This window comes from Hypomesus nipponensis, chromosome 5, assembly GCF_054491055.1.
Source record: "Hypomesus nipponensis isolate SF chromosome 5, ASM5449105v1, whole genome shotgun sequence".
Classification (NCBI taxonomy): Eukaryota; Metazoa; Chordata; class Actinopteri; order Osmeriformes; family Osmeridae; genus Hypomesus; species Hypomesus nipponensis.
Window position 1 is genome coordinate 4,412,560 of NC_140365.1, and position 26,263 is coordinate 4,438,822.

Sequence of the window (26,263 nt, forward strand, 5' to 3'; positions counted from 1 at the left end):
TGTTTCATTTACTAAAGAGTATGACAATAACAATACAAAAACACATCTGGAATACAATTTAATAAAATATAAAAGTAAAACTGGAGCTTTATAAAAAGTATAGGACAACAGCTGCTGTATAATCAAATAACTGTGATTGGTTAATGGTTGATAGACGTCTATGTCATGTAAAGGTGGGGGAAACACTTCAACCACCAGAGGGTGCCAATCAGTTCATCATTGGCATCGTCATGGGCGTAGGCTGGAGTGTGGATGAGCTATGAGGCCCATGCATGCTTGTTTAGTAAGTCTGCAGGAACAAGAACAGTTCATTAACAATCATTAACTGCATGTCCCTTTGATACCAGGAGGAATGGGTGGAGGTTTAACAGGTCTGATACACTTAGTCTTCGCTTTGGATAAAGCGTCTGCTAAATGAATAAAATGTAAAAATGGTAGGCTACCTATCATGTCCTCTGACCCACTATGAAGGGGCGCATTAATGATGTTTTTACATTCCATTCATATGGCAGGAGCTTTGATTCAAAGCAATGTGCAAATGGGGTATTTCGAAAACATTAAATAAATCAAATGCATTATCAGTAGTAGTATGAGGAGTAGCTGTGTTACCTCCTTGTTCTTGCAGGTTCCACACAGGCAGCCGAACAGACCGTTGATCATCTGGAAAGCACACAGCACCAGCTGCAGCCCGCTGGCGACCAGCAGCGTGGAGAACAGCCCCACGTTAAACTCCACCACATTCTTGGGTTCCGTGCACAAGGACCACAGGTTTTTGTTGTTCAGGTAACTGTCATCACTGGCGGAGGCAGAAATCAGAGGGATTTGCAGAGCATCTCTCTGATGTTGTTTATGTGGAACTGTGCTATGTTATACTGTAGTTGAGATGTTATTGTGGCACTATAGGAGAGATGTTGTTTTTGTTGTACATGCCTGGTAGCTGGGATGTGTCTGGTAAATACAGAGAACACTTTAGGGAATCAACTCACCTGTCTTTGAAGGGTGTGGCCCAAACCAGCAGTACTTTACAGTAGGGCCCGTTAATGAGGCCTACCATAGCCACACAGAAGCTGTAAAGAGCTCCAGCGACGCCAACAGCAGCAAATGCAATAGACAGAAACATCTGTAGACACATAGCAAGACCCCATAAAGGTGTGAACACTGAGGAAGATAATAGCAGTGCAAGCACATGAATCACCAGCAAGGCATTGGTCAGACCAGGAAATCTATGACCGGGTCCTGTCCATGTGTGTTTCCCCGCACCGTGCCTGGTAGCTGAGATATGGTCACTTTGCCCAGTGCGTTGTAAATTCACAGTGTTCCCTGACCCCCAAAATACTGTTACTATAACAAATACTGAACTGTTAGATCTGTTATGCACTTCTGATTCCCTGTTTGCCTTCTGTACTTTCTAAATGCACTATTTGTATGTCCCTTTGGATCACAGTGTTCGCTGAATATGCAAACGGTAAAAGCAGTTATTTGTGCTTTGGTTAAAGTATGGAGCATGCCATCTTGGCTAGATCTGTCTATAGCTACTAAGATAAAGTGCGGTTGACGATATTCAAAACAACTATCAGGACACAAAGATGACCGTCTCATAAAAAGCATGAGAAGACACACCCGCACTCGCTCATTCTCTCTCTCTTTTCTTGCTTTCGTTCTGCACTGTAAAAAGACACACTCTTTTTTCCACGTAAAATAAGACTCACCCCACAGCGATTGGCACAGCAACCTTCTTTCCCAGTTAAATGGATGTGAATAGCCGGGACCAGTACCTGGTGAGGGGTGAACAGGTAAGCAACACATAAAATACAGACTAACGACAATATTTGACAACATTTTGGTTTTACAAGAACATTTGTCAGGTGTTTCATATGCAGCACTATATTTCGTAATTATTATCGTCATTATTAACATCAACACATTTCTATCTTCATCATTCAGACAGCACATAGGGGACGGGTATAGCTCAGTGGTCGAGCATTTGACTTACCATGACCCCCCCTCCAATGAGCCCCCCCATGTACTTGACTTCCTCGGTTATGTATCCATCTTTGGCATACTTCACCTCCCAGCCTGGGAAGAACAGGATGATGTTACAGATGATGGAGATGAGAGCCAGGGGGTACAGGGTCACCCCGATGAATTTGGAGCACTTTCCCGTGCACATTCTGTCACTTCCTGTCTGGGAGGTCTACGGAGGTGACGCCTCGGTTGTTCCACACAAAGTTAGACTGATCAGACGAAGATGCTGATGTGGTACACTAGATTAAATTCCTGGGAAGGACTTATGAGAGCACGGTCACAGTTTTTCTTCTCATGTTTGTATTCAGGCACGCCCTAAAAACTGAGAGGGAGGGCAGGTTGAGCCTCAATGGTGTGAGATGTGTGGAGTGGAGCTAGACCCATATTTGGATCCTTTCTTTCCGGTCACTGACAGTCAGTGGCAAACACACTGGGTGTTGTCATAGTAGCCAGCTATGATAACACACATAAAGAGAGAGGAGGATGTCCATGGGTTATCTTGGTTAACAACTTGTCGTGAGGTGATCACAAACTGAAATAAAACACCTGTCTGTTGTACCATACCTGTTCTCTCATCCCCCGTCAAATTACATTTCTGTCAGGTGTGAATTATTCATTTTGAACAAACACCAGTCAACGTACATGTACAAAGCAACCAAGGAACCCCCCTGAGCACAACGCAATCAGTTCTATGAAGATCTAGGTGCTTTGTTTTGATAAGATAGCACTTCGTCTGGAAGGGAAATTTAGGTGTTACAGCAATGGAGGGAAAGGTAGAGATACTACCGTCTTCCCTTTATTCTTCCACAAAAACACTTATTTTGGTGAAATATGCTCTGTATACTACACCCACATGCTCCAGTGCATGTGGGTGTAACCATGGTTATTTACATTGTACTCGGCTGTGATCCTGAACTCTGGACTGGAAGCCCAGTTGTAAAAGGGGCTCTGACTCATCCACATAAACCGAAAAACATTGATAAAACAAACAGGCGTTAAACATAGATAACCCTAATGACACAGTCCTGGCTGTAAAACATTGATGAGAGACTGGGCACTAACCTTCATGAGCCTCAGGATTGGAATGTTATTTATAAAGTATACCATTTTGAATGTCTCACAGGAAATACTTAGTTCCACATAAATTGAATATTTATTAACTAATATTTATAAACTGACTATTTATTAACTAATGATTTGAGTTTAGCAATAAATCACCTTGTATTTAAAGACCTTATCTGTGTCATGTGTTTAATCAGTCATTTTAACAGAGCTGCTACACCACAATAAAACATCAGTTATTATCTTCTTCCTCTTGTACTTCTCTAATAAGATGCATCTCTCGTGGTTCAGTGAAAATACCAGATAACAAGAAAATATAAATAGCATACAGAAAGGCTAACCATAACACCACAAAATAACAACACAAACCTTTAATATTTCTAGGATTCAGTAAGAGGTTGCTGGTAAATATGTACTTTAAAACTGTCAGCATCATAATCATACATTCACTTGACTTAAAAGAGCTCAGTGAATGCAGGTGATTTGGACCTCATCTGTTGAATCCGAGAAAAATAATTATGTTGAGTGCTGAGAGATATCGTTTCCGTATAAGAATATTTGATTACACTCACGTGAGTCATTTTCCTGACATCAGGATCTGGAGAATGTGTTTCCACAAAAATAGTGGGTCAACATTCCTGAACGCACAATTCGGAAGATGGCTACGTCGGGCGTTGAAACGCTGTCACCTACCAAACAGTTTTTATTAACGTACTTAATGCCAGAGAAATGCTATGACAGGTTTTTCGTCGACATAAACTTTATGCACGGTGAGCAATGCATTATATACCATCACGACTAACTTTAACACGAATTCCACTAATTCGCTAATGTCTTTACAGAAGTGTTGGGGGTTCTAAACCTCTCCTAGGTTATGAATCTGGCTACATTTTGTTTTGCGAAATACATCGTTTTGTTTGCCAAATACGGATATACAACTTTCCATGACCCTTTACAGTTTTTCGTGTATTTGAATATTATATGTTTTGTGTAACCAGTTCCGTGTCTGAAGATTGTATTGAGCAAGTTTGCAGGAGTATGGATTCTGCTTGGCGTCGTGCTAGGTAAAAAAATCACTTTCAGGTTCTGCTATTTCTGGTAGGCTTTCTTATTCAAGCCCCGCCTGTCTGTGATCCCCCATACCCCTTCAGCACAGATTCCGCAGGTGTGGACGGTGTGGAAGGCCGGGAATGCGGAGGGCCTCAGCCTCACCTCGCTTCTTCTCCAGCTGTATGTTTTAACTGAGCCTGTGGTTTACTGCATGGCTAACAACTTCCCCGTCAGGTACAAACTATGCAGCCTGAAACATGAACACCTCACGGGCAGCGCAACAGATATCACAAGGCTAACATCTAATATATCTAATTTAACATATTCATAATATAAAATGTTCATGTATGCCTTTTTTGCTTGTGTGCTCTCCCATGTTTCCTCAGCGCCTGGAGTGAGAAAGTGTTCACTCTTCTCCAGACCTTGTCTCTAGTCTTCCTCGTCCTGCGTTACCGTGGGGACACTGCCAAAGGTGCGAGCTTAGGACATGCATAAACTACCCAAACCAACTCATAAATTCTGTTAACAGTTCAAGCACATAGCAGACGCTACATCTTATCCAAAGCCATGTACTAATAGTACATGTCAAAAGTACAACATAAGATCAGTGAAACTGAGGATTCAAGGATCCAAAGTTGCTCAGAGATATTGAAGTTGGTGTCAGCTGTGTTGTGTTGCTTGTGTGTGTGGTAGGGCTGTTGGTGGTGGTGGCCTACTGTGGGGCGGTGCTCCTGCTGGCATCCTCTCTGACCCCTCCCTCCATCCTCTCTGGGATGCAGTCATCTGTCATAGGAGCTGTGGTTGCAAGCAAGGTACATTTACATTTATGCATATAGGAGACACTTTTATCCAAAGCGACTTCCAAAAGAGAGCTTTACAAAAGTGCATAGGTCACTGATCATAACAACAAGATAGCCCCAAAAACATTGCGGGTAACCGAAACATGAAGCATACATTGTGAAAACTAAAGTCCCAAAGTGAAGAACCATAAGAGCGTATAGTTAAACAAGATACAATTAAACAACATAAACCTTGAAAAGTGCAAGAGTGTACCTGTGAACCTTTTGACACTTGAGTCAACCTTTTGACACTTGAGTCTTTTTAAAGGGCGATGGCATACCACTCCCTAAAGTGACTCGGCTCATGTGGTTGAATGAGGGTCTGACTGCTGCAGTGTGGTGGGTTGTGTGTCCAGGCAGTTCAGGTGTGGACTAACTGCTGCAGTGGGACTACAGGTCAGCTGTCTGGTCTGGCTGTGTGCCTGAGCTTCGCTGGCTCCCTCGCTCTCATTTTCACCTCCCTGCAGGTATGGTGCCTGAATACTCAAACCCACTCACTTACAGTTTTATATACAATTTAGTAATTTAGCAGAATTTTTTTATCCAAAACATGCAAACACATAGACACATTCGTACTTGTACACATAGGTTAAATTGTAAATTATGACTACTTGTATTTTATTTTTTATTTTATTCCCCTTAGTATTAGCTAGACCCCCCTTAGTATTAGCTAGACTTTGCTTCTTTTGTATAGTTAGTCCACATATTTAAATTGTAATATTCCTATATGTTTAATGTATGCACCTTCCTGCCAAAGTAAATTCCTTGTTTGTGCAAACATTCATGGCGATTAAAATCCCTTCTGATTCTGACAACAAGCTAAAAAGTAATCGTAAAAGTAATCTTGTTTAACCTGCACATACAGAACATTTTATAACAACAAATGTAAGAAGGTGTAACCCCCCCCCCCCCCCCCCCTGTTTTTCTGTTTTTTTCCCCTGTTACTCTGGGCTTCAGGAGACGGGCCAGTCTCTCTCTACTCTGAGTCATGCTGTGGCTTCCTGTCTCTGCTGCCTCCTGCTGGCTCAGATCTGGTATTACAGGAGCCGGACCTCCAGTGTGAAGGAGAAGGAGGCGTAGACCTCAGCTGACACCAGCACTCCGATGAGAAATGAAACCCGGTATTTTGTCATTCTTTTGCATGCATGTGTTTTTATGTTGTCAATGCGGTCGTTATTATTGGAGGTCAAGTTATGACGCATATCATACATGTAGCCCAGGCAAATGTAGAGCCTTATACACCCATACACACCCCTACCAGATATCTCTTCATCTCTGGCTGTGTGGGAGGCAATCTGGGGAACCTGAATGACTCATCTAAAGACAAGTTTAGCTGTTTGTGACTTGAGCAATGTCCCAATTTGAAGGGATGTTTTCTGTGAGGAATGTTCTTTTGTACTGTCAAAAGTCTTCAGAACTCAAGATTTAACTATATAAAACAACATAGCCAAATAAACTGAGCCAGTTTACAAACGGAATTGGTCAACAAGAGCCTGAATGAGACCCAAATGTGTCTTTCAGACTAGTGTGTGTGTGTGTGTGTGTGTAGTTGTCTTCTTGACCTAGATTTTGTAGGGCCTGTGTTGTATGAGGAGACAAAGAGCTGTAAAATGGGGCAGGCAATCCACACACACACACACACCGTTCACTCAGGAGCAGAGTAATGTTGAGATGCTGCTGTGTAGAGTGTGTTGTGTGTTAAAAAGTTTGTGTTGTGCATGTTGTTGACTTCTATAATGTAAGGTTGGAACTATCATGCCAAGTTACAAACGCACACACACACCATTCACTCAGTAATGTTGTGATGCTTCCCAAGTTAACCAGTCTAAGGTCTGGATAACTTGGACTAAAGCTATGGCCCCAATCCAAGATCACGCTATCTACATGGAATAAGCTTTAGTTGGCAGTAGTAGAGTAGTAGAGATTGTTCCAGACAAAACACATCCCTCTATCTCCTCATCATACCTCCCCAGTGCCACACACACAGTCAAACGGCTTCCATCTTGTCAACCGTGACAGAAAACTGCCCCAGTCATGGGTGACTGTTTACAGCTGGGATCAAATATGCTGCCCATCCAGCCCCCTCTTGTCACATGGCAGTGAGGCGTAGCTTCCAGGCTGGGCTGGGCTGCCCGCCTTCTCGCATCAAACCGCCACAACAGACCTCACGTTGTCCCCACCATGTCAGTAGAAGTTGTAGGACTTGCTTGGCTGTTAATTTCATTTCCTCTCCTACACTATGTAGAAAACCTGTCAATACCCTAAAACAAAAATGGTAATGCATAAACTTCTTTATTTTTAAAATACCGTTTTACTATGTAACAATTTCTTGTAGTGATGCTGACTTTTTATTTACAAATGTATTTTTTTAACAAGTACGTTATTGTCATGTTGTGCTACTTGGTTAAAGGTTTATAACAACCCTAGTGTCTGTATATAGATGCACTCACATCATTGGTTGCTCTGCCACATTCCCGGGACAAACCAGGCAGTGCTGGCAAGGCCTTGACATTAGCATGAGAATGGCAGGGAGCAGTGAAAGGGTTAAGCTCGGACTATAGGATAAGAAAGACGAGGCCCTCAATGCGATGCTAATTTTCTGCCCCATGGGATATCCAGAGAGAGGAGGACAAAGGCAGCCGTCAGAAACGCTGAGAACCAGGGTTTTACTGTGTGCACCTGCATGCTCAAAGACATCCAACAATGAGTTTTCCGAAACGGGTAATTATGGTCTGGACAGCCACTTGTCTATTGTGTCAGCGGGCAGAGGAAAAGAGCGGGCAGAAGTGGAAAGTGAGATATTTAAAGTGCCTTGTTCGTGTTTCCTCTGGCTGTACTCTGTATACCCCCAACTTGTGGAATTGCTCCAGTATGTAGCAGTGCTAAGTAGTTCTCCTTAGTTTAGGCTGCTGGTATTACTGTTAACTGTCACCCCAGGAGTCTCTCCGTTGTTGGAGAAACACTAAAAGCTTAAAACTCTACTATCTTAGTAATACCGGACTATTTATTTTGAACAAGGCCTATATAACAGATTTATCTTCAACACTTGGGTGTTGTAGTAGATATTATTTCAGCTGGTTCATTTTCTCCATCAATACTTTAATAGTACTAAGGCCAGGATGGTTTTGAATACAGACCCAATCGGCAAGTGGTATGGCAGTAAAGTAATTCAAATGAAATAATTGTATGTATTTATTACACCAGTGACATCATGTTACTTCATACAGCAATGCCCTTAGTGTAAGGGGGTTGGAGAACATTTTTTTTGTTTTATTTTACAATAGCCTGGGCTATATTTGACAAAGGATTGAACTAAAGCTAAACATATATAAAATCACCAAACAAACAAAAGTTCATAATCATTTGGAAACAGAACTGTATTCAGCTGTTGTTTAATATAAATTACACCAAGTATAGACCCATTTTGGGGCAATTGACTATTTTTTTTGCAAAGACATTTGAGTGCAACACTTGGGATTGTCAATGTCTCTGACAGTTCAGAGAGTTCAGACATGGCAGGTTGGACCAGTCTTCAGTGAGCCCAGGCTGTTAGAAATGTTTACCCAAACGGGGCCTCTTTGTGGATTCTCTGCTTGGCGTTAATTTGTCCTTTTGCCCTTTATCAGTCAAGAGGATATCCTCCGACACTGAGCGAAACATAAAAATAGGTTTATTCGTCATGAAAACATTCACCATCCCATCCTTCATTTGGTGAGGGATCGTCGTTTTCTCTTTCTTTCTCTTCGGCCTCTTGTTGAAACCCTGCCAGACGGCCCACAGCCAATCACAGGCCAGTGCTAAAGACTGAAAATTAGCGTGAAAGTTTCCTAGCACCTCCAAGGTCCGAATCCGGCCTCTCAGATGTGAGTCAGAGGTACCGAGCCACCGAGGTAATGCTGGGGGATGTTTGAGTAGCCTCTCTGACCGTTGGGGTCTGTGGACTCGCCGGGTGGCATGTACATGCTGATCATGTCCCTCAGGTCCCCTTGCAGGCCCCTCTGGTGGGCGTGGGGATGGCTGCCTGTAGGGGAGTGGGCCATGCTGTCTGGTTTCATCACCGGGCTGTGCTGCTGGGGACTGCTGCTGTAGGACATGGGGCTGGAGGAGGGTGGGGGAGGAGAGGGAGAGGGAGGGGGGCGGAAGAGGGAGGGGGAGGAAAGGGCATTCGGCATTATACACCATGATTGACCCTACAAAACGTACTACTTTACAGATTATAACAGTGAGGAGTAATAATAGTCATGCCTAAACCCTGACAAGATCCGTTTATCTTTGATATGTTTGACAATGTAGTGGATAATGGTTTCAGTGGTTTGTGTGCTGGTGGAGAAGTTACAACAACATGTTACAGTTCAGCAGAACCTTCCTGACCTGTTGACAAAGACAAGCCTCGTCCCCCTTGGTTCAGAAAGATACGCATGATATAAACCAAGTGCGTGAACGAGACGTCACTCGTCTCAAATAACCTCTCCTCTTGTTTACTCATCTACAACAACTGTTGAATGTGGAACATTTGAACTATTCTAGACTCCACCCTGGCTTAAGAGCCTGTAGTGAGTCATGGCCAGAATGCCACCCGGCACGTGTGTTTCCACCGGCTCCTGAGAGGTAACGTAACTCCAGTCTCACCTGTATGAGTTGGCTCCGTTCATGTAGGCCTGAGCTGAGGCCATGCCCGAGGGGTACGGCAGTGCTGACAGGTCGTAGCGGTGCAGCTGCTGGGTGTAGCTGAGCGCTTCGTTTTGCATCCCGGTGTATCCCCCCGCCGGGCCCCAGCCGTAGCTGTCCATCCGTTGGTTGGCCCCGGCCCCCTGAGCTGTGGGGGCGCTCAGCATGCCAGGACTCATGTAGTTGTTGACCAGGTTGTCCTTCTTCAGCATGGGCTTGGTCTTGCGGCGGGGCTTGTACTTGTAGTCAGGGTACTCCTTCATGTGCTGGGCCCGCAGCCTCTTGGCCTCGTCGATGAAGGGTCTCTTCTCCGCATCCGTCAGCTGCTTCCAGTCGGCGCCCAGGCGCTTGCTGATCTCAGAGTTGTGCATTTTGGGATTCTCCTGAGCCATTTTTCTCCGCTGGCCTCGAGACCAGACCATGAAGGCGTTCATGGGCCGTTTGACCTTGTCCATGGGGTCGGAGCCCGGCTGGCAGGCTGTGGTCTTGCTACCTGTGTGTGCGCCACCCAGACCCGGTCCGTTGCCAGGGATCATCCCAGGTCCTGGCTGGTGCGTCTGGACCGACGACTTCATTTGGTGCTCCAGCATGTTGTACATGTTGTAAATATCACTAGAAATTAAACTGAAAAGTAAACGCAGTTCCGCACTCGGGCAATTTGGATTGGCAGGCTTTTTCCAGACAGTGTTCCTTTACACTGTAAAAAGTTTTGCCCTTCAAAGCTCACAAAAAATTACGAAGTTAAGCTGTAAATGGAAAAAAGATGCCTGTTTTAAGAATTGGAATGTGAAAATCTCAAAACAAACTCATTATGAAGCTGTTATGAAGCTGTCTGTAAATGTTTAGTGATCTGCAGTAGAAGGAGAACTGTCTTCCAGTGTGCTGCTCAGGATAGTGAGGAAACAGAGCTTGTCTTCCCTGCTTGGCCCTAACTCCTCTCCTCCACCTTGCTCATTTACATCACTAAGGAAGGGGTGCGGTGAATTTGGAATGCACTTGAGTGAATGGAGGAGGGCTGACGGAGGGAGGGGGGGGGGAACCTGCCTCAACACAACTTTTAAGTCCCAATTTATAAACCGTATTTTCTCAGCTGTAGATCTCTTATTGACTAAATCAAGACTTGTTTTGGAATCTTGGATTTCTTAAGTGAAGTGAAGTAAAAAAAATAAAATAAAAACATTCTTATGGTTATAAATTGGCTGTATACTGAGTTACGGGGGAAAACAACTCTACATGATAAACCAGGCTTTAAAAAACTGTTGTTGATAGCATCAACTGTAGCGACTCCATCCAGAGTACCTGGGTGTCAAGGCTCCAGAGGGGACCTGATGGACACAGATAATCCCCCAACTTGGCCACTGTTAGTTTCTATAGTCCTCACTTTACACCTCCATTGTAAGTAAGTGTGCACCCATAGACATCCATCAGCTGAATCTACCCGATGGTTTGTTCATCCCTGCTTGAACAAGTATGTTAATGTGCATCAAATCTTCTGCACAGTGCCTTTATGGGGGTTTAGTGTCATCATATCTGCTGTTCAGTACAATAAACCCCATGTCTTCTAGAAGACTTTGGCTAAGATGTCTGTCACAGTCTAAATATCAGACCTAATGAATGTGCCCTGGCTCCTGTGTCTGGAATAATACACCTATTATCCAGTTTAGTTGAGTTTTGTGTACGTATGGAGTGCGCCTGTTCCATTGTGTCAGCCACGTCCTTATTGTGAAGATGAGGAGGGGACATAGAGGAAACATATTTATGTCTACTGGTGTTGGGGTGACAATCAAATCAAACTTAAAGTAGGCAAATAAAACCCCCAGAGTGAGTGGATTTGAAAGAGGCAGCATTATAAACATAAGAACTGGGCAAGACAGATCCGAGGCAATGAGGCAAAAGAAAATGAAGTGAGGGGGTTCAGGAGAAGAAAAGGCGCGGCGAAGAAACGGAGGAGGGTCGCACAAAGAAAAGATGGGGGGGTTGGTCGTGGAGAAAGTCCTCGGAGACAAGCAGATTGAAAGTCCCTCTATTCATGCCCGTTCCCCTGCTCTTCTCATGTAAATGGGGCCTGGCTATCCATCACAGGGCAGAGCAACCCAGGCAGTCCTCCACCAGCCCCCTGCACTCACTATTGCCCTGGCAACAATCGCCACGCCGGCGGGGGGTTGGGGGAGGCAGTTGGACGGCCCGCAGTGGAGGGTGCAAAAACCCCCATCAGAAACGGCCACCTACACTGACGGAGACGACATATAGCTGAGCTTAGGTTGGTGTGAGTTCACAGGCCCGGGGAAAGCAATTAAAACCGGCAAGCACGACAGCATGCAGGGTGACGGTGAACTGTATTCAGTTAATGTGTTGGAGGGTGAGTTGGGTGATTACTGACTAGTGGATTTCCACCCAGCAAAGGGATGGAGAAAGACTGCAAAAGACTTGCAGAGCATAGAGCTCTCCTCAGGTCTATACTGATTTTTGTCTAGTATATAAACATATGAGAATATATTCTAAAATCTGAGATGTTTGCTTTACTTTACTCTTCTATTAGTTAGTGATGTCAAAGTTGAATAAAAACATTAATGCATAAAAAAAGATTTAGTCCCTTGAAAAAAAATAAAAATAAATAGAATGTCAAATTTGATTTATACTCCATCTCTTCCTGAAGTGGCAATGGTAGGACTTGAAACAAAGACTGGACTGGAACAGGTCTCAAAAGTGATTCAAAACAAATGTTCCCTGTGACTTGATAACAATTTAAGTTCAAAGTATGCCTATCTGTACAACCTTCTGTATAATGAGTGCTGATGAGGAAGCAAGAAGTACTGTTGTTAATCCAGTCAAGCTCGGGTGGAAATGACTCCATCTTGTGGTGAAGTCACAACCAACCATAGAGATGTTAATGGTCCACAGAAATACAATAGCCTTTTCCATTTTCATGAGCCACAATTATATTTAACCGTCTGGTGTCTCTTCAAAGATTGTTTATTAACATTCCTCATTAGAATCCATATGTGATCTAATCTCTTAATATCTACATCAGATGTGGCCGCATGGGGCATGGCACTGTCCAGTTTGATTCCATTTCTTAACTGATCCAAATGTAGACAAACCCCTTTTAACCTTGTAAAATTAGAAATGGCACATCAAATGATACACATGCCAACACACCACCAGACTGCTAACTCCTGATCAGTAGGAACCAAGAAGTTGTGAGGCAGATAAGTTCACAAGACCAGAAAGACACAAATGCATGATTTATTTGGTAACTTTATTGAAGTCATCCCCCCTCCCTGAAGTTGTAAAATGAAACCAAGATGTCAATAAAAAGGGTGGAAAATAAATAAAATGATTTGACCAGAATGATATGAATGGAGCTGTTGTAGAGTCCAATCAAATATCTTTGCACCCAAAGCAAAACTCCCAATACCCCCTGCTGTGTCAGTCTCCCTACAGGTGTGAATATAGAGTATGGAATAATGACCTCGAAATTTGAATCTAGGATTTCTTTCACATAGTTTACATTAGTTTTAATACTGTACGACCACTTGAATGAAGACGAGAACACCACGTCAATCTTAAAAACATTCCTGCAGCATGTGTATCATAGTGTATGAGATGGTTCAGGGGCAGAAGCAGCTACAGTAACATAGCAGTCACTGACGACTCAAAGCCTGATTTTTTTTAGTTTTTTTTTTAAAAGAAAAACGTCAGGAGAAAAGAATGAGTTTGTCCTTGAGTAAACATACATGACAAATTATTTTTAGCAAAGCGGGAAAGGGGATTACTTGAGGGATGGTTCCCTTTCCTGTAGCCCTATCAATACGGATGAGGCCTGAGGGGCAGCACAGGGCATGGAAGAGGAAGGAAACGGAGGGTTCCCCTGCCCCATTTAAGAGTGCAAAATTGGGATACATGGAGTGGTTGAAGGGGTTTGTCTAGAATGAAGATAGAGGGCTACGACAGGGGTAGGGTGGGGGGTTATAGATGACCTCAGAGAGGACTCTTTTGATGACCTCAGAGAGGGCTCTTTTAGATGAGGTCGGCCACATTCAGGGGCATCTCCTCCACCGTGGTGTTGTAGAAGGTCTCGATATCCCGGAGAGTTCTCTTGTCGTCCTCGGTTACCATGTTGATGGCCACGCCCTTCCTTCCAAAACGGCCTCCTCTGCCAATCCTACGGACAACAAAACAACAATGAGATGGGTTCCAGAACACACCATCTAACTGCAGTAAGTTTTAAGTCGACAGGTATAGCACAGTGGTTAAACTGCAGATTGAGGTGGCTGGTTCAAAGAATGTGAAGGATGGGGACTTGAGGATTCAGATGAGGCTCTTAACCTGTGGATGTAGTTCTCACGGTTGGTGGGGAGGTCATAGTTGATCACCAAAGACACTTGTTGGACATCTATTCCTCGGGCCTGAAGGAGAGGTATAAAATACCAAGTAAGACAGGTTTTGCAATTCTACTAACATAATTAATTGTAATAATATCCAAAATAATTTAAAACCTTTTCTGTCTTTAACCGACATGACCATGCAAATGAACTGGGCACATCATTGGAATTTGATTGTTGTTGTGATCAATGTCAGACTGACATTACAAGACCAGGAATCAGATTTGAACCAGACTTAACCCATGAATGTGGTTTCAAATGTCGGATCAGTCATATCCAACCCGACTCAAGTGAATCAGGCTGCAGTGATCCATCTCGACTGAACAGCAGATTGAATCCTGACCAGATGAGAGAATCAGGATATGATGCTGCATCTGCACTCACCAGCAGATCTGTGGTGATGAGGACCCGACTGGACCCTGAACGGAACTCTCTCATGATCAGGTCCCTTTCCTTCTGGTCCATGTCACCATGCTGAAGGACAGGCACACGAACACACATGGATGAGAACATGCTGTAATTCAAGCAAATAGTTTCCTTTAGGACCCTCTAACCTCCCGCTGAACCCCAGAGTACTAAACAGGGCGCGGGCTCTTCCCCCCCCCCCCCACTAGACAGGGGCTCTCACCAAGGCAGAGACGGTGAAGTCCCTGGACTGCATCTTCTCGGTCAGCCAGTCCACCTTTCTACGGGTGTTGATGAAGATGACTGCCTGAGTGATGGTCAGGGTCTCATACAGGTCACACAGGGTGTCCAGCTTCCACTCCTGGCAACACAACATGACACAAAGGTGAGATGACTCGCCTGCATGCACACACAGAACTCTATCATGTTGGAGATGGATCTCCTTTCTGAGATTTTTTTTTTTTTTTAAAGCTGTGAAAGGGGACTGTTCTCATTTAGAACAGCCGTTGGCTTCTGGCCAAACAACTAAAACCCCTTCCCCATTTCACAGAAGCAAGAGAAACATCTGGGATTTAGATTTTAAGATGCAATCCCAAGTGTGACAACAACCACGAAAAAAAGTCTACATCGCTCAAGCATGTCCTTTTAAACCAGCCGTGATTGATTCCAGTCCTTCCATCGTCCCGTTGTAAACATCTTAGGTACTACCTCTTTCTCAACGTTGATGTAGAACTGCCGGATTCCCTCCAGGGTCAGCTCCTCCTTCTTCACCAGGATGCGGATGGGGTCACGCATGAACTTCTTGGTGACTTCCAGCACATCCTGGGGCATGGTAGCCGACAGGAGCACCACCTGGTGTCAGAGTGCCCAGGAGAAGCACAGTCAGTAAGCAGCTCTCGCATGAGGACGCTCATTTCCTACTAGGAAGACGTTGCACCGAAATGTATACAATGGGTTTACAATTAAACCTTCACAGCACAGAACAAGTACTGGGGTAAAATAATAACCTCACTAAAACCATATAACTCAAGGGAAGGATTTTTACTCTGCTAAAATGTAATGTTAAAGAAAATTATTTAGCATTTGAATACTACTAACATCCTACAAGTGCACTGTCAGTGCATATTTACACAAGAGTAGACTACTACAATATCCAAATGGACAATCAATGTTTAAGATGACTCAAAATGACACGCTGTACTGCCTTTGCCAACAGAAACTGCTAGTTTGTCCGTCAGACTATGACCTACTAAATAACAGTTTCATTCCTTCTGCCCCAGTCCCTCCATCACCTTCTCACCTGCGTGCTGGTGTCAAGCTTCTGGAAGATCTCATAGATCTGATCCTTGAAACCTCTGCTCAACATCTCATCAGCCTCATCAAGGACAAACATCTTGATGTTCTTGGAGGCTGAAGTAAAACGTTACATTTATTTTATTGAATTAATGTCACTTATGTTGTTCATTTAGCAGACACTTTATCCAAAGCAAATCTAGAAAGTACACCAGAAAATCAAGGATCAGAAGCTAAAACGTAATCAAATATACACGTATATATTTTTGATCATCTGTACTCCGACTCAAAAAGAAAAGCAAATATGGTGCGTCACTCACCGAGGAACTTGCGGTTCAGCATGTCAAACACACGGCCTGGGGTGCCCACCACTATATGAGGGGCCTCGGCCTGGAGCTTGGTCACCTCGTTGCGGACGTTGGTGCCACCGATACAGGCATGGCACGAGGCGCCCATGTAGTCACCCAGGGCCAGAATCACCTTCTGGATCTGTGGGGCGAGGCGGTGAGGGGTGAACACGTGTTTAGCACCCTGATGTCACCCCAACAAGGAAAGGCGCACTATAAATATGATAAATCATCATCATCATGCCGAGAGCGACCTACTTGCTGAGCCAGCTCCCGGGTGGGGGCGAGGACCAGGGCCTGAGTCGACTTTGCCTCAACATCAATCTGCTGCAGGATGGAGATGGCAAACGTAGCGGTCTTCCCTGTACCGGACTGAGCCTGTGCGATGACATCATAACCTAGACGGAACGAGGGGGAGGATGTTAAAAATGGTATCCAAGAAAACACAGCTAGGAAATCCCAAAGAGAGTTTAGTATTAAAGAGGTAGCTTCAAAGCGAGGTTTTCTACCCACCCTTGATGCAAGGGAGGATGGCCCTCTGCTGAATGGCGGAGGGCTTCTCAAAACCATAGGCATAAATCCCTCTGAGAAGAGTTTCACGCAGGCTCATCTCATCAAAGCTGTCCACGATCTCATTCCAGTTGCTCTGTTGAAATGTGTTGATCAGCAACCAAAAACAACTTCCCAGGATCAGGTATCAGGGCTCTTTCCCTAATACGCCATTGTAAAGTGGCACAATCCCAGGTCAAGTTTGAAATATTGTGTTGTATCAAGTGCACAGACTGAATGGCAACAAATGGTGACAGTGATGAACTCACCTCAATGATTCCATCGGGCTCCATCCCCTCCGGGCCATTGTCTCTGGATCTGGAGGGACGTCACTACATGTCATTAAATCAAATAGCTGGAACAGAGGTAGTAAACTACTTCCACGGTGAGCTAGCTGCTAATGTATAACCATTGCGCAAAAACATGGAGCTGCAACAGTGGAACCAAGCTACAACGGTTTTGCTCAATATTCGTGGTGATGTTACAGCACGCCAGGAGAAATGACGACCCTTTACTGGCATACGAATGAAATAACGTCATTAGCTAGTCATCTGCCTTGTGCCCACAACGATGTCTGCCTTTTCAACCATTTGCCTATGGGCCAGAATACAGTACGTTCATAGGGCTGTCCATATTTCCATGATGGCGAGTTAGCGCAGACGCTTGGTTGAGGCACAAACACTCGACATCAATACTAGGTAGAGGTAACGTAAAACTGGATGTGTAGTTAAATAGTCTCGTTCAAAAGAGACCAGCTACAGTATCAAATGAACATATTCGTCCATATAAGCAATGTGACGTTTCTTGGGTAGGGAACTAACGTTAGCAAGCAAGCAAATCTCGACGATACTCAAGTGCAGTTAGCATGATCGGCCCGGGTCGCTAGAATGTAGAAAATAAGCATATGCTAGCTATGCTACTGTACTACGGCGCTGAAGCTTCGCTAAAACGTTAGTATACGTTAAGAAGTCTAGCTAGCTAGTGCCGTTAGTATCTAGATACATGGCTAGTTAGCTAGCTGACGTTAATCATAAAGACGTTGCAAATTACAAGCAGGTAGGAACTAGGCCCCAACATATCACCGGCACTGGAATGGACAAAAAACGGTAACGTGAATGCACACAAAGCGTTAGCCTGATGGGAGACGCATTTTGCTACCATCGCAACAGAAGCTCGGCTGGGTTAGCTCTAGCTGGATGCCATCACAAGTGATAAACAGTAACATGGCAGCACTGGGGGCAATAGAAATGGTACATTTCGGAACGATTAGCTAGCTATGTGGTCAGCGATTAGCTATGAATGAGAAACAATCGGAAGGGGGACTTTACCTCTCTTCATAATCAGCCGACATTATCACAAAGGGCGAGTGCGCCGCGAAAATGTTTTATATACCTCAACGTGGTTTCAAAAGCACAGTTTTGATTGCAGAATATGACTATCATTCAATGTTGACTCCGCCCATTGTATCATTTCATTGGCTCTCCAACACGTCACTGAACCGACGTTTCCGCCTTCGCTCAGACCTAGGTTGTATCTATCGTATCAGACATTTACATATTCATACCTAATATATCGATTTATTATTATGCATACTGTATATATTCTAACTTGAATAACCCGAAGCTCGTTTAGTGATGTTATAATTCTGGGCTTTTTTTAAAGGAAGTATAATTACTTTGTTTATGTTGCTTTTAGACATTTTAAGTTGTCATTCATTGATAACACCTAATAGCCACCACTGAACTCTTGGAAGGAGGAAGCTGAATGATATTTTTATTTTCAGGAAGATTGTTCATATTGGCGACTATGAAACACTGAACCTAATGTGGACTTCGTGACATTGTGAACACCAACAATAATGACAACCCATTTTTTTAAAAATTAAGAGTCATGTTTATTTCATGTGATTAATTAATACAAGCTTACTATCACAGCCAGTGCAATTATACATGGACATGTAAATAGTGGACTGTTAAGACAATGAACATTCAAGTTAAGTCATTACTTTTATGTTTGCCACTTTCACTTGCTCAACCAAATACGGTGCAGCGCTGACCAGAGTCACTAACGTTCTCAAAGAACATGAAATCCTGTTGAAAGACCAAATATCATTAATAAAAAGTTAAACAATGTCGAATGTAGCTCAGACAAAAAACATCAAGTTGTTCAGTACTGGATATAATACTCACAATAAGGAAGCAAGCTCCCAACAATACAGCCTTTATCTTTACGTCCAGGTCCATAGGGAATTGGATGCCAAAGTTATCTGTGTCTGTGAACATCTCTTTCACCATCCCACTCCACTGCTTAGTGATTTGTCCAATGACATTGTCTCCATCTTTCCCCATCACCTTTCCAGAAACAGTGGAATAATCAGGGCTACGATTCATCCATACATTCACCTACCCATACATATACCATATACCCACACACATCACACATACACACACATACATATGGTACACAGGAGACTAAGAAATGCCATATCATACCTTAAAGACAACATCTTGACAACATTTGCAGGCACAGAATGGACCTTCAATCTTGAGTAGGGTCTCTTTGGATGCTCCTTGGATCGAAAATTTAGGAATAAAAGGATGCCACTCTTGAACCACATAGCCCACAGTAGTGCCAGGGGGGGACTGCACCTCCATCTGAATTGACATTTAATAAGTAAGAAATAAGTCATGTGAAGCACACATGGAAAGTTACATATTCAGGATATAACAAGCATATTTGGGATTTTACAGTTTCCTTGCATTACGCTAAGCCTGTTGCACTGTTAGCAGTGGGCATTTTGTTTTTTTTATATTAAGTTGTAATACCTCTTGTAGACAACAAGGAAAGTAGCATGAGGCACAGCGAAATGGCCTCATTATGTGGATCACTTCCTGATCATGAAGGTCTTTGATTTTCATTTGAAATCTGCGAAGAGTGCCACAGCAGTTACGGGTGCAACAGTCATTGTCCTCCTTAGCGGTGTAGATAATCTGTCCCAGGCTGTTCTTGATTTCATATTGATTGTTGGTCTCAAAAGAAGTGAGAGCTAGAGATCAAAAGGAACTGTGAGAAACTACGTGCGTCTGGACAGTAGAATACATTTTAAACGCCTCTGTGTGATCTGTCTCCGTAACGTTACGACCTCATGATTATTCATTCTTACCCTCTAGCAGTTCAATCTTCTGATGCACCAAGATTTGATCCACCTTAAAGATAGAAATACATCTTTTTGAAATCTAACATGGATATGTATCTGTGATACGTGAATAATTCTCAGTTACTATTGTTCACACTTTGTGGCTTATAGTACCTGTGTGAGGTACTCCAGCCCAAGAGGAACCCCTACTGGGGCCAAACCCATGTGATAACCAGGGGGCTGTTTGTCCATGATGTTTAATGAGTCAGCAATAGCCCTGAATTAAAAGAAATGTTAAACAGTTTCATGTTTACAATTGACATGAGACATTTTCACATCTTCTTTGGTACACCTCATCCCATGTACATTCAGTATTCACCCCATGGTAAAACCAGAGAGTAATGACAGACGGCTTAGGGAAAAACAATATCATTCGAACCCACTTTACAGCTACCAACATTAATCATTAAGCGTTTTTCAGTGGCAAACCACTGTTAACACAACAGGTTTGGTTTTAAAAACTGTGTACCGTAAAAGGAAAAATCACACTGTTGAAAAAGGCTTTTAAGAGATTATGTAAAAAAAATCAATCTTTTGTAAACACAGGCAAACAAAAAAACTAACTTTTCAAGGTGTATTTTCTTCAGTAGTCAATTGAGTAAATGAGACATAACTAAAACAGGGTACGTGATATGGCACTTTACCTTTAAAGTGTATGTCCCGCGATTAGTCTGTCTTCAAGAGTAGTTGCTCTCTGTATAACAAATGATCATGTGCTACAGCTTGGTGATTGCACTCCCGCACCTATTTGCGTTTCAAAGGCTAGATGATGGGTGTGTACAATAGGCTTGGCTGGGTTATAAACATCGAGTTCAGATAAGAAATGGAAATAATATATCACAAATGTTCAAACCGTACTAATACCTAAACAAGCACCCTAACCGTGTTCTAGGTTTAAGTTCATTTATATTATATTGTATGACAGAATGTATATTATAAAAAAGGTAATCACTTATCACGTGTGCTACTTTCACTGATTGGGAGAAATTTAGTTTTCTGATTAGTTAGAAACTATATATTAATGTATTAATACTTCCATTTAGAGAATATAAATCAAGGATGTAGTCTTAAACTTGTAGTTTTTATCTTGTTTTTCAGATTGCCTCCCATTTTGACCGTCTTTTCTAAACATTTACATCACTAATAATTATGTAAATGACATACTCTCAAGGAAAAATATAATTTTGTCAAATGTAACCCTACATATTTGAACAAAAGTGCTGACATCTCAAAGCTTTGTAGCCTCATAGAGGTGGGCTGGGGTCTCATACAGGTGGGGTATGGAAATCAGCCAGATGGCTTGACTTGCTGAAAATATATAACACCTGGTATGGTAGCACACATGTAGGAGATGCCATGGAGGCAATGAAACATAGATTCCTGGATGTCAGTGTGTAATTATCCCCAGCTAGGAATCTGAAAATGGATGGGTAGCTTTCGTAGAACACTGAAAGACCCAGTACATCCATTTGAAAAACTGAAGAGATTGAACAAACTGTGACGTTTGAAAGTAGGACACATTTGAAATCAACACATTTCCCTTTCAACGGAAGTCACAGTGAGACACTAATGGCAGCGCACCATCAAGTTCCGGTTCTTCATATAGGCTGTGTTGACTCTGCCGAGTTGGCGGTTTCGGTGTATTTGACAAATCGTTTCCCTTTTGAAGAGAATCGGAAATGTTAGAACTCCGCTGTTTGACTTTCACATAGTCAGACATTTTCTTTTTACGATTTTTGGATCAAATTACAGTTGAGAGACTCATTTGCTAGCTAGCTAGCTAAGGTTAGCTAGCTAGCATAGCGAATTTATCATATCGTTTCATCATTGTCTCTTGACCTTTTTTAATGTTATTATATTATTTGCTAGTTTAGATAAATTCATATTTATTGTTTGTTTCCCTTTTGTCTGTGAAGTGGGACAGAAGACTTCTGTGAGAACGTGGCAGTTAAAGCTGACAGCGTCTTGAGCTACCTAGCTAGGAGTATTCGACTTGCCGGGTATAAGATCTGGAGGGTACTATAAGGGGCTGGGGGTTCCGTTATTTAGTCTGGGCTCTCAACGACAAGCGGGCTTGGTCTACACCGCTAACCTAGAGGCGGTGTGTCAAACTGTCAACCATGCTGAAGACCCGCCAGTGCTTACTTGGTATTCGCACTTTCCTCGGAGTAACGTCAAGGATATGGGGATTTATTCTATACATACTCAGGAAACACTTACGCACGGTGAGTTGATAAACTCAACAGCGGGTGTCTCTTTCACAAACACAAATACACACACACTGCCTGGAACTTGCTTAGAAGAGCAACTTACAAACATGTCCTAACCTAGGTGAAAAAGTCGAAGGACCAGATTGATACAATTACAAAATGTGTTTATTCTGACCTATCAAAGACACGCACAGATTTACAGAGTTTTATTACCCAGTATTGGACTTTGGCTTTAGTTATTTCAGGTGAAAGCAGTACACACGTGGACCTGACGCTTTATCATGTAGGCTATACTGTGCATGTCACAGTGACACAAAATGTTATTCCCAGACAATTTGTAGTTACTGGGTTTGAGCTTGCATAGTTTGCTGCCAACTCCATCAGTGTGTTCAGGTTTGTCTTGTGGGACAAAAAAAAACATCATGACAAGCATAGTTTATGTAATCACTTATGTAAGAGGGGTATTTGTTATCAAACTTGCACTGCAGGCCAATCCCTATTACGTTGGTCCATTGTTCGGTTGATCCTATGATTTTAAAAAAATGGTACAGAATATTGTGAATAAGGTCCATCCCCAACTCCGAACTCCAACTCCCAGAAGTAGAAATCAAGAAAGGAGGACCCTGCACAAAGCCTTTGAAAGACGAGACATACTCAGTATGTTGGGGTGAGCCGGTGTTATCAGCTCAGAGTCCACGCTGTGCAGTGGGCTGAGGACTCTGTCACTGAGGCCTCACATGGTTCCACACCATTGGTGGAAGGCAATCAACGACCCATTGCCTTGCTGTGTTCTTCGTTGACAGTCTTTGACAGCTGAGGATTTGTGTTTGCTTACGTATGTGTATGTGATAAATATAGTTTCAGTGCAGAGAGCAGGCCTGGATTGAAGTGTGCGAGTCCAGCAGGAGGTTCAATGTACAGTCACCTTCTAAGTGATTGATTGGCACCCTTGAAACTTTATTTCATGCTTAAGCTAGGCAACGGGAAAATTCCTTCATACTTAAAATGGGAAGGTTTTAGGCTATTCAACAATTCATACATGTGCTGCAGGCTATGAGAAACCGTATATTTCCTGATAACTTTAGAAAGTATTATAAGTGAACTTTTTCAGGTACCAGAACACTTGTGTTTCTTATGGAACAAGCTCACAGTTAGTTGTGACTCCTCCTTTTCCCACAGGTAATACAGTACCAGACTGTGCGCTATGACACCTTACCTCTCTCGCCCCTGTCGAGAAACAGACTCAGTAAGTAGCCGTTCCTCTTTGATGTTGGACAGTCTTGATAGCGTCTTATTGCCTATAGCTCAATGGTTGGGGCATTTGACCCATGTTTCCTTTTTGGGTTTTCCCATTCGTGGTATTGACTGTGTTGTGGCTCATGCCCTTCAGATGCAGTCAAGAGGAAGATACTGGTCCTGGACCTGGATGAGACCTTGATACACTCCCATCATGATGGGGTGTTGAGACCCACAGTAAGGCCAGGAACCCCCCCAGACTTCATCCTAAAGGTAGGACTGACTGTGCAGTTAAATGATAACATATTAACCTGTGTAATATATTTTGTTATGTATTTCATGTATCCCTTTGCTAAAGCTACATTTTTTTCCTTCTCATTTTGATAAAGGTGGTTATTGACAAACATCCTGTTAGGTTTTTTGTTCATAAACGACCGCATGTAGACTTCTTTCTAGAAGTGGTGAGTGTGGAAAACCTTTTTCTGTCTTTTAAAATATGTTGATTATTACAATTCGGTCTCAAAGACAAAATAGGATCTTGTTGTCCAGCTTTGTCAGATTTTGATTGAAGTTGTTTCTGCATGAACTTTGTTTCAGGTGAGTCAGTGGTATGAGCTTGTGGTTTTTACTGCAAGTATGGAAATATATGGTTCAGCTGTGGCTGACAAGCTAGACAAAAACAAGGGCATCCTCAAACGAAGATATTACAGACAGGTAAACCCACTGACATTCTTTCCTGTATGTCACTTATATCATTTTTATTTTAATACAAACAAGAACTAAAAAGAACAAATAGTGGCCAGATGTTACCTGACTTATATCCTTCATGTAACAAAAGATTGTCACATACATTTACTTGATGCACTTGTATGCACTGCAGTTCAGTAAATGGTCCTTAGGAAGAGAGGGTAGGAACAGGTATTTATTTCTAATCATGAGCCTCCCTTTATTCTACTGAGAAGTGACATTAGTACAAATTTTTTCTTTGACCTTCGAACTGTCAACCGTTAGTGATTGTTAATTTTCTTTTGTTTTCTTGCTCTTCAGCATTGTACGCTGGACCTTGGTAGTTATATTAAAGACCTGTCTGTGGTCCACCATGATCTGTCCAGTGTGGTCATCCTGGACAACTCGCCTGGGGCGTACCGCAGCCATCCAGGTGAGTACCTGTCCTTCACTGGACAGTAAACATGTATCGACTGTGCTTTCATTGGCTATTTGGACTTACTTCCTTATTAGTACATATTTTTGCATTACTCATTTTAATGCTCCTCAGAGATATTTTGATTTGATATAGTTTCACATATATATTCTTATTTTATTTTTATTTTTTATTTTGCATTGTTGAATGGATACTGGTCTCAAGCATTTCATTCAAATTGACGCTGTCACTCTGTGTATTTGACAAATAATAATACTTTGACTTTGAACTTGTGATTGCAGACAATGCAATACCCATCAAGTCATGGTTCAGTGATCCCAGTGACACAGCCCTGCTAAACCTGCTACCCATGCTAGATGCTCTGAGGTATGTTTGTAAAACGCTGACAGGACTGTTTTGGTATGAGTCTACATTCAATATGGGGGTGGGAACAGCTTCAGATCAAGGTCACAGGTTCCAAGCCCCCTCTTTGTCTCTTAAGCGTCTGTATAAAATATACATTATATATTACTCTAAATACTCCATACTTATATTGTTTTTTTTTTTGTTTTTTTGTTGCAGATTCACTTCAGATGTCCGGTCCGTTCTAAGTCGAAACCTCCATCAGCATCGGCTATGGTGATTGGTCAGTTGGAGCTAGCAACTGGCTCCACTTCTTAGAATGCCTTCTCTGCTGGCTATTGCACACGCTCCTCCCTCCCCTTTCCCCATACAGTCAGTTCTTCATCTCTATGTGAGGCCTTTGAGAATGAAATGCAAGGAGACTTTGGACCTCCGTAGGAAAGGGGAGCAACAAGGAAACCTAAAAACAAGTGGAGAGGCCGGCTTTTTTTTTTTTTTTTTTTTGAAACGAACATTTTTGCCTTATAGTCTTTGGATTCTTGGAGAGCATGTCATGTGTGTTTGTGTTGAATCTGTGGGAGTATGCTGGCATTAGTCACATTTATTTAGAGGTGAAATATGAAATATTTAAACAATCTAGATGGAAATACTGAGGACAAAAGACTGTGAAGCCAGTTCCTTTTTCCATGTATATGGTTTATGGCCCCTAAAGCTAAACTTTCTATCTCAGTCTGTATTACCTGTCAATGTTTCAGAAAATGTTTCGTATTCCATTTCTGTCTTCACCTTGTCATCTATTTGCTCAGGTGAAATATCACATTGAAAGACATTTCTGGGGTTCAAAGCCACATTATAACAATCAAGTTGAAAATATCCATGTCACAGATGGACTGCTCTCTTTCAATTATTGAGAATGTACAGATTTTTTCAGTTGTCGGAATATGAAATTACATAAATTTCAACAATTTTTAGAAATACTTTTCTATTTTCAAATTATTGACTGTTTTCTACTCTGTGATAAATTGAAAGCAAAAGTGATTAAGGTAATTGGGAATTATTTTTTTTACTGAATTATCAGCATTCCCATACCTCTGACAGATGGAGATGTAGTTTGTAAGTGTGAGACAGTTGGAAAGGAAGAGAGAGGGAGAACATGAGAGATTGAGTGATATTTTTTACCTCCAGTCTCCCTATACAACCATGTATGTAACACAATTTCCACTATTTACTTCAATGTACCAAAACATCCCAGCCCTATCAATCAACAATGTATGTCTCTGGGTGGGTATGGGTAGAAAACATGGAGTCTCAGTGTTTCCAATAAAACGCTTGGTATCATCCTTGTGACAGATCGGTGTTGAGATTGGGCATGGTTTCATTATAAGTAAAAGTCCCTAGCATGTCACGTATTGACATGGTCACCTATCTGTTGAGTAAATATTTTTTACTTGAAGGTAAGAAATTTGACACAAGCTCTGGAAAAAAATTGAGAGA

The 26,263-nt window shown here is 42.5% G+C and overlaps 6 protein-coding genes across 11 annotated transcripts; 2 read left to right on the top strand and 4 right to left on the bottom strand.

The window, feature by feature from the left end:
* Positions 1-45: 45 nt before the first annotated feature.
* Positions 46-3,784, bottom strand: tm4sf21a (transmembrane 4 L six family member 21a). Of its 2 annotated transcripts, XM_084697442.1 has the most exons (6): positions 3,660-3,784; positions 1,994-2,076; positions 1,710-1,775; positions 987-1,120; positions 610-796; positions 46-289 (listed from the first exon to the last, which is right to left on the bottom strand). In XM_084697442.1, the coding sequence occupies exons 2-6, from the start codon at positions 2,021-2,023 to the stop codon at positions 281-283; spliced, it is 426 nt and encodes a 141-aa protein (XP_084553568.1). In that variant the 5' UTR covers positions 2,024-2,076; positions 3,660-3,784; the 3' UTR covers positions 46-280. The 2 variants fall into 2 exon arrangements, with proteins under 2 accessions (XP_084553568.1, XP_084553567.1); XM_084697441.1 differs by lacking the exon at positions 3,660-3,784 and having other exon boundaries at positions 1,994-2,418.
* LOC146287928 (mannose-P-dolichol utilization defect 1 protein-like) lies at positions 3,687-23,275 on the top strand. Of its 4 annotated transcripts, none has more exons than XM_084697434.1 (8): positions 3,687-3,857; positions 4,086-4,151; positions 4,239-4,371; positions 4,524-4,609; positions 4,831-4,949; positions 5,333-5,443; positions 5,934-6,097; positions 23,209-23,275. In XM_084697434.1, exons 1-7 carry the CDS (start codon positions 3,746-3,748, stop codon positions 6,054-6,056), a joined length of 750 nt encoding a protein of 249 aa, XP_084553560.1. In that variant the 5' UTR covers positions 3,687-3,745; the 3' UTR covers positions 6,057-6,097; positions 23,209-23,275. The 4 variants fall into 4 exon arrangements, with proteins under 4 accessions (XP_084553560.1, XP_084553559.1, XP_084553558.1 ...); XM_084697433.1 differs by lacking the exon at positions 23,209-23,275 and adding an exon at positions 6,238-8,524; XM_084697432.1 differs by lacking the exon at positions 23,209-23,275 and having other exon boundaries at positions 5,934-8,524.
* LOC146287929 (transcription factor Sox-19a-like) lies at positions 8,829-10,243 on the bottom strand. Its single transcript, XM_084697430.1, has 2 exons — positions 9,606-10,243; positions 8,829-9,074 (listed from the first exon to the last, which is right to left on the bottom strand). The coding sequence occupies exons 1-2, from the start codon at positions 10,241-10,243 to the stop codon at positions 8,834-8,836; spliced, it is 879 nt and encodes a 292-aa protein (XP_084553556.1). The 3' UTR covers positions 8,829-8,833.
* Positions 12,885-18,060, bottom strand: eif4a1b (eukaryotic translation initiation factor 4A1B). The gene is made up of 11 exons (XM_084697422.1): positions 17,952-18,060; positions 16,893-16,941; positions 16,588-16,720; positions 16,333-16,472; positions 16,048-16,216; positions 15,735-15,844; positions 15,143-15,286; positions 14,658-14,795; positions 14,414-14,503; positions 13,974-14,053; positions 12,885-13,809 (listed from the first exon to the last, which is right to left on the bottom strand). Exons 1-11 carry the CDS (start codon positions 17,972-17,974, stop codon positions 13,665-13,667), a joined length of 1,221 nt encoding a protein of 406 aa, XP_084553548.1. The 5' UTR covers positions 17,975-18,060; the 3' UTR covers positions 12,885-13,664.
* On the bottom strand, positions 18,519-20,548 carry plscr3a (phospholipid scramblase 3a). Its single transcript, XM_084698419.1, has 7 exons — positions 20,464-20,548; positions 19,934-20,036; positions 19,787-19,829; positions 19,449-19,669; positions 19,116-19,277; positions 18,813-18,974; positions 18,519-18,713 (listed from the first exon to the last, which is right to left on the bottom strand). The coding sequence occupies exons 2-7, from the start codon at positions 20,009-20,011 to the stop codon at positions 18,654-18,656; spliced, it is 726 nt and encodes a 241-aa protein (XP_084554545.1). The 5' UTR covers positions 20,012-20,036; positions 20,464-20,548; the 3' UTR covers positions 18,519-18,653.
* On the top strand, positions 21,382-26,118 carry ctdnep1a (CTD nuclear envelope phosphatase 1a). 2 transcript variants are annotated; one of them, XM_084697436.1, is made up of 9 exons: positions 21,382-21,604; positions 21,736-22,044; positions 23,209-23,275; positions 23,420-23,538; positions 23,655-23,726; positions 23,863-23,979; positions 24,313-24,424; positions 24,709-24,793; positions 24,989-26,118. In XM_084697436.1, exons 2-9 carry the CDS (start codon positions 21,940-21,942, stop codon positions 25,047-25,049), a joined length of 738 nt encoding a protein of 245 aa, XP_084553562.1. In that variant the 5' UTR covers positions 21,382-21,604; positions 21,736-21,939; the 3' UTR covers positions 25,050-26,118. The 2 variants fall into 2 exon arrangements, with proteins under 2 accessions (XP_084553562.1, XP_084553563.1); XM_084697437.1 differs by having other exon boundaries at positions 21,382-21,570.
* Positions 26,119-26,263: the final 145 nt, after the last annotated feature.

What these genes read in the sequence shown, in the direction of transcription:
- ctdnep1a (XM_084697436.1), top strand. Translation starts at nt 21,940, where the DNA reads ATGCTGAAGACCCGCCAGTGCTTACTTGGTATTCGCACTTTCCTCGGA. An exon ending in CCTGTCGAGAAACAGACTCA is followed by an intron (nt 23,276 to 23,419) that starts GTAAGTAGCCGT and finishes CATGCCCTTCAG; the next exon opens with ATGCAGTCAAGAGGAAGATA. An exon ending in CCCCAGACTTCATCCTAAAG is followed by an intron (nt 23,539 to 23,654) that starts GTAGGACTGACT and finishes ATTTTGATAAAG; the next exon opens with GTGGTTATTGACAAACATCC.
- LOC146287928 (XM_084697434.1), top strand. Translation starts at nt 3,746, where the DNA reads ATGGCTACGTCGGGCGTTGAAACGCTGTCACCTACCAAACAGTTTTTA. An exon ending in TCTGCTTGGCGTCGTGCTAG is followed by an intron (nt 4,152 to 4,238) that starts GTAAAAAAATCA and finishes ATACCCCTTCAG; the next exon opens with CACAGATTCCGCAGGTGTGG. An exon ending in TCATTTTCACCTCCCTGCAG is followed by an intron (nt 5,444 to 5,933) that starts GTATGGTGCCTG and finishes TCTGGGCTTCAG; the next exon opens with GAGACGGGCCAGTCTCTCTC.
- tm4sf21a (XM_084697441.1), bottom strand. Translation starts at nt 2,170, where the DNA reads ATGTGCACGGGAAAGTGCTCCAAATTCATCGGGGTGACCCTGTACCCC. An exon ending in GCTGTGCCAATCGCTGTGGG is followed by an intron (nt 1,121 to 1,709) that starts GTGAGTCTTATT and finishes ATGTGTCTACAG; the next exon opens with ATGTTTCTGTCTATTGCATT. An exon ending in GCCACACCCTTCAAAGACAG is followed by an intron (nt 797 to 986) that starts GTGAGTTGATTC and finishes TGCCTCCGCCAG; the next exon opens with TGATGACAGTTACCTGAACA.
- eif4a1b (XM_084697422.1), bottom strand. Translation starts at nt 17,974, where the DNA reads ATGTCGGCTGATTATGAAGAGAG. An exon ending in CATCCTCCCTTGCATCAAGG is followed by an intron (nt 16,473 to 16,587) that starts GTGGGTAGAAAA and finishes CGTTCCGTCTAG; the next exon opens with GTTATGATGTCATCGCACAG. An exon ending in ACTTCACCGTCTCTGCCTTG is followed by an intron (nt 14,504 to 14,657) that starts GTGAGAGCCCCT and finishes CCTGTCCTTCAG; the next exon opens with CATGGTGACATGGACCAGAA.
- plscr3a (XM_084698419.1), bottom strand. Translation starts at nt 20,011, where the DNA reads ATGGACAAACAGCCCCCTGGTTATCACATGGGTTTGGCCCCAGTAGGG. An exon ending in GAAGATTGAACTGCTAGAGG is followed by an intron (nt 19,670 to 19,786) that starts GTAAGAATGAAT and finishes TTTGATCTCTAG; the next exon opens with CTCTCACTTCTTTTGAGACC. An exon ending in TGGGAGCTTGCTTCCTTATT is followed by an intron (nt 18,714 to 18,812) that starts GTGAGTATTATA and finishes GTCTTTCAACAG; the next exon opens with GATTTCATGTTCTTTGAGAA.
- LOC146287929 (XM_084697430.1), bottom strand. Translation starts at nt 10,243, where the DNA reads ATGTACAACATGCTGGAGCACCAAATGAAGTCGTCGGTCCAGACGCAC. An exon ending in AACGGAGCCAACTCATACAG is followed by an intron (nt 9,075 to 9,605) that starts GTGAGACTGGAG and finishes ACCCTCCTCCAG; the next exon opens with CCCCATGTCCTACAGCAGCA.